The 10,531-nt window shown below is 36.2% G+C and overlaps 1 protein-coding gene across 3 annotated transcripts; it reads right to left on the bottom strand.

Annotated features, from left to right (window-relative positions):
• On the bottom strand, window positions 1-4,028 carry LOC116139426 (putative E3 ubiquitin-protein ligase UBR7). Of its 3 annotated transcripts, none has more exons than XM_031425101.1 (6): window positions 3,771-4,028; window positions 3,528-3,666; window positions 2,964-3,122; window positions 1,959-2,219; window positions 716-1,381; window positions 1-550 (listed from the first exon to the last, which is right to left on the bottom strand). In XM_031425101.1, exons 2-6 carry the CDS (start codon window positions 3,606-3,608, stop codon window positions 461-463), a joined length of 1,257 nt encoding a protein of 418 aa, XP_031280961.1. In that variant the 5' UTR covers window positions 3,609-3,666; window positions 3,771-4,028; the 3' UTR covers window positions 1-460. The 3 variants fall into 3 exon arrangements, with proteins under 3 accessions (XP_031280961.1, XP_031280962.1, XP_031280960.1); XM_031425102.1 differs by having other exon boundaries at window positions 3,528-3,658; XM_031425100.1 differs by having other exon boundaries at window positions 8-550; window positions 3,528-3,662.
• Window positions 4,029-10,531: the final 6,503 nt, after the last annotated feature.

The raw sequence follows: 10,531 nt of genomic DNA, 5'->3' as shown, positions 1-10,531 counted from the left end.
CATATTCCAAGGTTTTGACTGACGTGTTATGTTGTCCTGCTGATCATCGAATGGGTGCTTTTAAGTAATAATTTTGGGTAGTCTGTCAAGTAGGCTGATAATGTAAATGCAGATCAAGAGATTTGATTCTTCTACATGGGGAACATAATGGTAATCATATTTTGGTCTCCGACAACACAACAGCATCAATGTACCTTTTCACAGGATCGACCTGATTCAGGGATATTCCATTTTAAGCAGATAAATAGAAAAGACCAAGTTGATTCTGAGTTATCAAACACATAATTCTACATATCAAATGGTTCATACCGGAGCCAGGGAAATTTTAGACTTTAAAGAAGCTAAACTAGTATGCTTTCACAATGTGTTTTTTTTACCCCAAAATCAGTTCTGAAAGCATCTACATAGAAGATTTAAGTTTACACATGCAACAGAGCTCTAGAAAAGATCCAGCAAAGTTTCATTCCACACGCCTGCGCTTCTTTGCAAGATTCTCGAAAATCTGATGCACATCAGCAGATGTGACTGCATTTGATGGGTCAAAAGATTCCTGCCAAAATAAAATATTTAAAGATATATTTCAGTGAAGTATGCAGCAATTGAAAACAAACAACTAATAGTTCAAAGAAAAGTGTAGCTTCAGTAATGCTTTGCAACATTCTACGTGATTAAGTTTGCATAAAGTAGTCTATGAAGTAAGCCACTCAGGACACACCAAGAAAGTCCGAAACTCGTCTTTCATGTCCGCAATGCCATTGAGAATCTCCATTTTCTCTACATGGCCAAGTTTATCGAGAAAACTTAACTCAGAACCCTCTTGTTGTTGCAACTTTTCTTCCCTCTTCTGCTTTGCTGTTTTTTCATACTCCGCTATTGAATCCTCCTTGTCAACAAGATAACCAATATGTTTCTGGTTGTACATATCTAAGCATTTTTCACATCTGCAGAGAATATCCCTCCAATTTTTGGATAGAAATAGTGGTTTACTTGGTAAAATAGGGATATCTGACACCAGTTTTTCTCCAAGAAGACATTTAGTATGTGAAATATCATCCTTATTTGAACCAACTTTCTTCTCAGAACTTTCTCCAGTATCAAATCCCTTCCCACCAGACAAAGATTCAGATTTAGTATCAGCCATTAGATCATCTTTTTTAGGAGAACTACCAGAACAAATACCATTCTCAGTTTTTTCAGAACCACAAGCTGAAGGGATATCTTGCATTACATCTTTATCCTTTTTGGTATTAGTACTACCACTATGCTGCACTACAGCCGCCCACATGGTTGGAGGATATAGGGACAGAAAGGAACAAACTGCCGAGCATGCATTGCATATGAAATCCTCATACAGAGGCTCTCCTTCCTCTTCTCTAGGAATCTGTGGAACAATTAAAAGAATGGGTAAGGTTGCAAGAATAGTACAACCAGAATACAAATATTGCTACGATGAAATTCAGACTTCACTCTCTTTTCTTTTGTGTTTCCTTTTTTCTTAGAGGTGATGAAGGGTAAATTAGCTAGATGTAACTTATGTTCTAAATTGTCAAAAATAAAATTTAAGTTTTGAGTATCAAAATTATAACAATGAATGAAATCCTCCAAGACACTTTATTGTCATCATGAATCAAACAGAAGCACAGTTCTCATGTGGTAAGTAGTTGATAATGAACTACGGTTATATATTGGTGTAGCCACAACAGTCACGCAAGCAGATATGTGATTAATCATAACCATGAAAATTTGAAAAGGCTCATCAGAGTTTTCAACCATAATCAATATAGTTGGCCTCAGACATTGATATTGAATACCAGAAGGCCCTATGCAATTTTACAAATATTGCAACTTAAAGATGCATTTAGAAATTCATTGTTGGTAAACATGATATGAACAAATAGTTAGTAGTAAATAGCATAGCAAAAACAATGTAGTCCATGTGCAACAGCCATGCTACCAACCTCATTGGATGACTCAAGACCAATATGCTCCTCATGAAACCAGTCCTCGCACATACAGCATTGTATCATCTCGACTTGTTCTTCAACATCTGGATCAGGATACGGGCGATTGCATGTGCAGTATAAACCTTTGAAGTTATGATTATATAAATTGTCAACATTTTCTACATCTTTACTGGGAAAAAGTTTGCAGAAGAACTCCCCAAATTTTGAATTCCCACAATCACACTTGAAATTTCTCTTGGTCCAGAGCTCCACAATCTAGTTTATGCAGCGATAATGAAAGAACCATTAGATGGAAGATAATAGAAACCTTAAGATAATAAAAGATTGTTCAGTAAGCCATATTGGTTGAAATCATTGTGCATAACAGAAAACATAAATCTTTCATCTTGATAATCAACCAGCAAACTAGGTTTCAAACAAGTCCAAAGCAATTACTCCTAGAGAAATTACTGAACTCCATGTATTTTATTTTAATTAATTCATGAATTAAAAAGTAAGTATATATACCCAATATATCTCAGACTGGTTTGTTACAAAGTAGCAGGTAATTTTAAGCAAGAAAAGAGAGATGGTTATGCAATAAAGGTTCTTAATGAGGCTCCAATTCAATAAAACTCCCAGGTTTACAGGTGGACAGAATCAGGCAAGCGGAAACGAAAATCAAATAGCAAACTACCGATAAATTACTAATATTTATCTTAGCCACTGAAGTGTATTTCCAATCAAGCATTCAGAATAATGTAGTCATCCAACCTAAAGAGCAACTCAAAACAGGACAACCAGACCACAAACTGTGAAACAACTTGTTGAAACCACAAGTGGCAGACAGCATGTAAAGCATCAGCAAGAGTCACAGCTAGAACTCTAAGTCAATATATAAAAGTAACAACTAGAATACTATGCCAATATTCAAAAGAATTCCTAAATTAAATGAACCGTTCCCTATTAAATCTAACAAGCTCTAAAGGATAATAAAATAGTTGAAACATAAAAGAATACCTCATGACTATCGTGGCAAGATAAGGAGCATGCAGTGCAAACTCCAGCATTTCCTTCTGGGGTGCAAGTGAGGCATGAGAAAATAGCCTGTCTCTTCATATACCCCTTAGTATAGGTGCACTCCTTGCCTTCATCTCCACCCAAAACCAAATCCGCCTCCTTCAAAGTTCGATAATTGTCAAATATTAGATTCTTATTGTATATTATCTAAATTACACATTACTCATCACTCCACACCCAAAATCTGGCTTATAGCAATGGAAAACATACACAAGAATCAATAGCCAGCACATATTCTATTGTATTCGGCAGTGAACTAAAGCAACAACAGATGCTTATATTTATAAGAAACGAACCAACTAAAGATTGAAATGACCAGATAAATTGCTTGATAAAAAGCTATTAACTAATAAAACAACCAGAAAATCGTCTCTCAATACAAAAATTTCCCATCTTTCTGGATAATTAACCATAACACCAAACAGCAACACTTATTTATCGAATCTGACCTAAAATTTTAAATTAACAAACCCTGAATCGGAATACACAAGAAATTTTTTTTACCAATTCCTCTTCTTCGACCTCGTTAAGATACTCTTTGATTGTAATGGTCTGCTCCCCGTCATCAACAGTCTCACTAGCCATTTCTCACAACCCCGTGAATAATAGATAAATAACTTCGACCAAGCTCCAACCTTCCTGCCTCAAATTCAACCAAAAACATTAATAAACGGCAAGTTTAAAAAAAAAAATAATAATAATAAAGGGAAACAGATGAGAAAGCCCTAAAATTATGAAAGAAGTTACCTAAAACTGTGATCTGGACAGTTTAGGTATCAAAAGAATGATTTGATGGTGAGATATGAATAGTATCACTGTATCAGAATACTGGATAACCGGAAGGAGAGTGTGTCGATGTCATGTGGGGATAGCTGATGAGATAAATGGGCATTAGGGTTTTATATGGGAATTAAGGACTGTACGGACATTTTCCCGCCACAACGAGCCCCAAAGTACATGATCTGTTCGGGTTCCCTCCAAATCCCTCGGCTGGGTCCCTTCCGTTTGGATTGGATTTGGATTTATGTTGTTATGTTTTGAAACAAAACATGTTACTATGATTATATAAATTTTAATTATTTTCCAAATATTGAATATTTAAGTGTCACAAACCAGTATGAGTGCGTTTGTTTTAATATTTTAGATGATATTTTTGAAAAAGTAAAAGTTTAGTGATAATAACGGAGAAGGATTTAAAAATTGATAAAAACATCTCTCTAGGTTTGTTAATTTACTAAACACCTATTTAATAAAAATATTAAAAAATTATAAAAACACCCTCACCTGTCCATTAAATACCGGTAGCCAGCTATCATCGCTAGAGGGTGGACGAAGTCACCGTATTGGTATATGATCAGCTGGATCTGGCTGGTCATGTGCCAAGATGGCATTTTCTAACCAAATCTACTATGGATCTGGCCGAAAAAAAGTCATATCTAGGCGTAGATCTGGTCATTGACAACCATATCTAACTGCGTTTGATCGTCAACGATGGCCAAAGATATGGCCGTCGTTGATAGTCAACGACGGCCATATCTTGGCCGTCATTGGTGACTAGCTAAGGCCAAAGATTTAGTTGTCAATGGTCAAATTTTTTGTTATAGATCTGACATTTTTTTGTCATATCCACAGTGGATCTGGCCGGAAAAAATTAGATCAGTGCACTATTGGCTAGATCTAGTTGGTAGTGTGCCATTATATTAAATTCTAACCACCTTCTGGTGGTGGTGGTCGGAATCTGACAAATGTGGGTCGGTGAGGGTGTTTTTGTCAATTTCTAAACTTTTTTTTTGGATGTTTAGTTAAAAATAACTGAATAAAATAAAATAGTATTTTCATAATAAGGAAACAAATGATAGGAATAAGATAGAGGAAAAATAGGGAAACAAACGCACCTATAATAGGGATTTTAAATATCATTTCAATCGTATTTCCATGTAGAAATTATGATCACTCGAGTGATTATATAATGAAATTTAAATATCTTATGTATACTTCGACTAATTATCTGATGAGATTATGACAATAATCTATCGCTTTCCACTTAAATAGGATATGTTTAGATGGGAAATGAACCTAAGATTTTGTATTTATTCATACTATCTCTAATTCACTTTAATTATCTAAGTTATTCATAGATGGGTAATTTAATTATTTCTTATAAGTTTCACGATCGTTAAAAATATCGAACTTAAATCTAAACAACTATTGTATTTTTACAACATTTTTAAAAGATTACAAACTGTCTACGTACATCCCTTTTCTAAGTCTTCTTATAGTTTTAGGTGAATTAATTAAAGGATCTATCAAAATGGTTTAGGTTAAACAGACCCAATAATGGGCTACATCCAATTTGAATGCGGGCTTTGTGTGGAGCTTATATCGGCCCGAGCAAACATTAGGCCCAGCACAGAAACTTTAGAACCGTTGAAAGTTTTGCGGTGTCCAAGAGTAATGATGACTTAAACGGGCCCTTGCAATTACATGNAGGACGCACACGTCAGACCTGCCAAGTGATATGGAGCCCACACGCGTCCTTTCTCCTGCAGCAAGTCGTGCGATGTCAGCTTGGAAAAAGGGAAATGGGACGTAAAGCCGGATTAGGTACTGACAATCACACCCAACCACGGATTGAGTGATGATTATACGCTTCAGTCCAGTATAAAATAAGGAAGACCCCTTCATTAAGGGGATTCGACCATTTTTCATACAGAAAAAGAAATCTCTCTCTCTTGTAAACTTTTCTTTGACTTTTTCGTCTGATGTAAGTCAGCTCGCGACCGCGATCTGACATCCACTAATATCAATACAAATCAGTGGACGTAGGACTTGCTACCTTAGCATCCGAACCACTTAAAAAACTCCTTCTACAGTTCACTTTTCATATATTTCATTTTCGCGTGTATCGAACAACCAATCAACATTATACACGTAAATATTCGTTGGTGTAAAAATTGAGCATCAACACATGTGTTTCATTTTTTTTTTTTTTAAGACATATATATGATTTCTGCTTTTTAGTTTTAATGACTTTTGAAAAAACTACTGAGTACATTGTGGAGAAGCAGTTGTTTCGTGTCTACACTTAATTGTTATTGATTTTACTTTTAATTTTCTCAGCTTAACGTTAATGTTATTTGATTCATATGTTTAATTTGTTTATTTTGCACTTCTGGTAGCAATGTCTTACGAGCCTCTCCACCAGAGCAACGCTTATTGCTTGAGTTAATAGTCCCTCAATTAGCTACATTCTCCATTATCACGAACGCAAACAGAACTCTCCTGACAAAACTTGGTCTCAGCAAAAAATTTATAACTTTATTCAGCCAAGGTTCTTTGGAAACAGCTTCAATGATTCGTATGGATTGGGTGGTTTGTTCCCCGATAAAAGAATTTCGCAATTTGTTCTTGCGCCAAGTGCGGGTTCTGCTTATTGTCGGTATATGTCAACTACTATCGGTGAAGGGTCGGGGAACATTGAATCGATGAGTGATGTGGCGGAGGTTTTGAAGGATACAACTATACAAGCGGTTGCTAACCAGGCCTCGGTGGTGAATGAAGTTGTTGTTGCTGCTGTTGATTCTACCTTGCCTGTCGTAGCGTTGCAGCATTTTATTGATATAGAGCTAACAGGGCTCTAAACGAGTTGAGCCTAGTATCATCCTAAACGAGCCTGACCCGGTTAAGCATTAAATGAGTTTGAGCCGAGTCACAAGTCAGTTCGGTCATGAAAATTCGACTCGTTTACAATCGAGCCAGCTCGTGACTCGACTCGAACTCGTTTGACTTGACTTGAAAAACTTGATTATGACTCGATTAACTTGAGTTTGAATTGGCTCAATTATGGCTCGATTACGACTCGTTTGACCCATTTTTTATATAACCTGCATATCTTATTTTATACAAATTAGATCCAATTTTTGGTACATTTGCATCCAAATCAACATAAATCACATCTAAATCAACACAAATCACATCCAAATCAACACATCAACAATGTATTACACAACAAATTATAAAATCCTAAAACTTGAATTGGGGATTGGGTTAATTTGTAATATTTTAAAACTTTTACATGTCAAACTACAAATCATACCTAAAACATTTATTTTTTATAGAAAAACCCTAAACAAGCCACTATTGACTTGTGAGCCGAATCGAGCCGAGCCGGAGTAGATTCGAGCTCGGCTCGCTATCTAATTTGAGCCGGCTCGACTCGATTATAATCGAGCTGAGTTCAAGTATTTAACAAGCCGACTCGCGAACGGCTCATCTAGGTTGACACCCCTAAGTCATAAGTTCACCGGCTTTACCTGGAACTATTTGCATTTGTTTAGTTTATACTCGAATGGATGCACATAAGAATGTTAATATTTTTTAATTAATTTCTTAACGTATGACTTATGTTCTCATGACCAATGACAATATGAGCTAGTGTAGTGTTAATGTGGAATATGTTGGATTTCGCTCCTTTAATAAAATAAATTTATAACTAAAGAATATACTCTTTGAAAATAGAATATGTCATATTTTGTTATTTTGTTTATAGTACTAGCAAGGTTTTTATGAGATGCCATGGATTTTTTTTATTTTGTATGTGTGTATTGATTGTTAAGTTTATCAGTGGGCTTCCATAGTTGTGACTACTCTTTTGATTCGGAGTGCAACACTTCCACTTTCGATTAATCAACTTAAAAGTAACTCCGAATGCAACAGTATGTACTCAATACTGCAAGGGTTTTGTCTCTTATTCATGTGATATACATTTTGAAAACTATGGAACTGAAATTCCATTTTTATACCAATCAGTTCTAACAAGAGGGTGTTCATCCTTCTTGCTATGTCTGAAAGGGAAGGACTAGTATTGTCGGTTAATATATGGTAGGGCTACAAATATATCGAACACGAACGAACACTCCTGTTTGAAAATCATTCGATAAGCACAAAGGGGTGTTCGAAATCAGTTCGAACTCGAACGAATATAAAATGACCGTTCGAGTAACAAAACGAACTGTTCGTGATCGTTCGATAAATTGTTCACATAACTCGTTTGAGAACTTGTAAATACCTCTCTCTCTTTTAGCATGGATGTCAGCAGTTACACCCATGACCTCTCACTCCCCGTCATCGATTCGTTTATGCAAAAATTGATTTCACTTCCATTGTAAGCTGATGATAATTCAAGAATTGGAAAATGATTTTGAAATAAAATTTAATACCTTCCAAAATTGCAAAACGGCAAAAGGGGGGTTGAGGCATTGATCTCTTTTGGCCTTTGGAGTCTGGAGCAAAACGGCAAAAGGGAAAATAGGGGCTAAGGCTAATTGCTGAGGCGCTGTTGCATTGCGCAAAACTGCAGAAAAAAATTAGGGTTGTGAGTGAGGCTGTCGCAATTTGCAAAAGGGAAAATATAGAATTGGGTTTGGATTTTTATTTTAAAATTGGGGTTGGATCAGATTAATTTGTTGGTTATTGCGCTTTTATACTCTCGGTAAAAAAAAAAAAAAAAAAAAAATTACCCACCATAACAGTCATGACCATTAAGAATGAATAAATTGATGTTTCTTTTGTGTTTTTATTTCAACGAATGGATGAATAAAAAAGGAAAACAACTTTTTTTTTTTTTTTGGTTAATTGAGGTATTCAAATCCGTTACCCAAGTCCACTTTCAAGCCTGCCTAATGTCACAGACGGGGAGTTTCACACCTAAAAGGCCAACCTATTAGGTGGAGGGACTTTCTCTATTTATAAGCCCAAGACCTCCCCAATACGCTTCCAATGTGGGATTTGTTACATTCTCTCCCACCCAATCTTGTGACGCCTTCGTCACAGGTGAGGCCTCCTACCTACCCATCCACCTCACTCTCGTGTGGACCCACAATCACACGTGGACGTCCCTGTGTGGGCGCTTGGCGGGACATCGAAAGACGGATTGGGTCTGCTCTGATACCACTTGTCACGAGCTGGGAGTTTCACACCCAAAAGACTAATCTATTAGGTGGAGAGACTTCCCTCATTTATAAGCTCAAGACCTTCCCAATACGCTTCCAATGTGGGATTTTTTACACGAATACTGAAGCAGAGCTCTAGACCCCACCTCCACGGCACCCAAGTAAGATGTGAGTGCACAAATGGGGATCCGAACGCAAGAATTCTAGCACAGCCCGAAAATCAATAGCTCTGTTCCACCGTAATATACCAATAATTATTGGTTTTATAAAAATTTCTTATACAAAAATGATGTGACGGGAGATGAATACAAAATTGAATACAAAAAATTAAACATATTATGAAAATTGAATACAAAAGATTAAACATATTATATTCACCTTTTTATTCTTCATGTATCACATTGTTTTGTACAAGGATAGTATTATCCATATGTTAAATAGGCCCAATTATGGGCTACATCCAATTTGAATGCGGGCTTTGTGTAGAGCTTATATTGGCCCGAGCAAACATAGGCCCAGGACGGAAACTTCAGAGCCGTTTGAAAATTTTGCGGTTTCCAAGAAAAAAAACAACTTTAACGGGCCCTTGTGATTACATGGACCGTTTTTTTTTTTTTTGGGAGTCCATCTATATAACAAATCATGTTTGAGTAAAGGTAATCAATTCCCTTTAGTCACTGCTTTGACTACCTTAAGGCGATTCTTGGCAGCCACCAGCTAACTGGAGATTGGAGAAAAAGACCTGGGTCAGTTATCTCTTAATGTTAAGGCTGTAGCCCTGCCAAAATTAAGCATGTCCAAATCAAAACAAAGCTAATTGTCTCTTGCCAGTATTAAATACATAGTGATAGTGGTTTATTATGCTTGTTATATAGGAGTTCAAGTTTCACAGAAGAATAGAATCAACCCTGATTAAATAAAAGATTCTAAGTTTTTGAATAAACGAACCTTTCCCAGGTTAGTTACTTACTGCCTGCGTCGGCACAATTTAGATTAAGGAAATTTTATTATATAATTTTTAGTTGTCACGATGTGTTTGACATTCATTTGGGCAGCATCTCAAGTGCTGCAGTGTGGCTCAGCCTCACGAATCTTGTTGTCATTTCAGGTAAAATCCACCTATAAACGCCAAAAGTTTATATTAAGAAGCCGCACCGATGAATCAACTGTGAATTTAACAGCCATACACACAATTAGGTGAAATTTGGTCATTTAAATGGCAGAGCAAACTTGGTGGAATCATTTTAATCTAAGTCGTCATTGCATTAATTCCACATTTCATTCAATTCCATTCCTGACTTGCATGCAGTTCAAAGCTAGATTGGAATATACTAAAATTCTTTCAACACGGTTTTGACTAGATGGCTAGCTGACCGAGTGAGAAGAAGTAGATCGATGGACCAAAAAAACACAGTTTGAATTGTCTTCTTGGTTGAAATTTTAAGCAGATGAATTCGTTAAACAAAGCAGAAACGTATAATTCATGATCAAATTAATGCTTATATTAGACCACTGACCAGGGACCGAATTGCTTCCAAGTTTCCTAGATGGGTTGTT

Source organism: Pistacia vera, unplaced genomic scaffold (genome assembly GCF_008641045.1).
Source record: "Pistacia vera cultivar Batoury unplaced genomic scaffold, PisVer_v2 Contig350, whole genome shotgun sequence".
NCBI classification, from domain to species: domain Eukaryota; kingdom Viridiplantae; phylum Streptophyta; class Magnoliopsida; order Sapindales; family Anacardiaceae; genus Pistacia; species Pistacia vera.
Note: the sequence above shows the minus strand (reverse complement) of the source record. Positions and strands in the feature narration are given on the sequence as shown.

Excerpts from the sequence above, each read along its gene's own strand:
- LOC116139426 (XM_031425101.1), bottom strand. The coding sequence starts at position 3,608 with ATGGCTAGTGAGACTGTTGATGACGGGGAGCAGACCATTACAATCAAA. Across the intron at positions 3,123-3,527 it reads AGGTCGAAGAAGAGGAATTG|GAGGCGGATTTGGTTTTGGG; the intron begins GTAAAAAAAATT and ends CGAACTTTGAAG. Across the intron at positions 551-715 it reads ACGAGTTTCGGACTTTCTTG|GAATCTTTTGACCCATCAAA; the intron begins GTGTGTCCTGAG and ends TTATTTTGGCAG.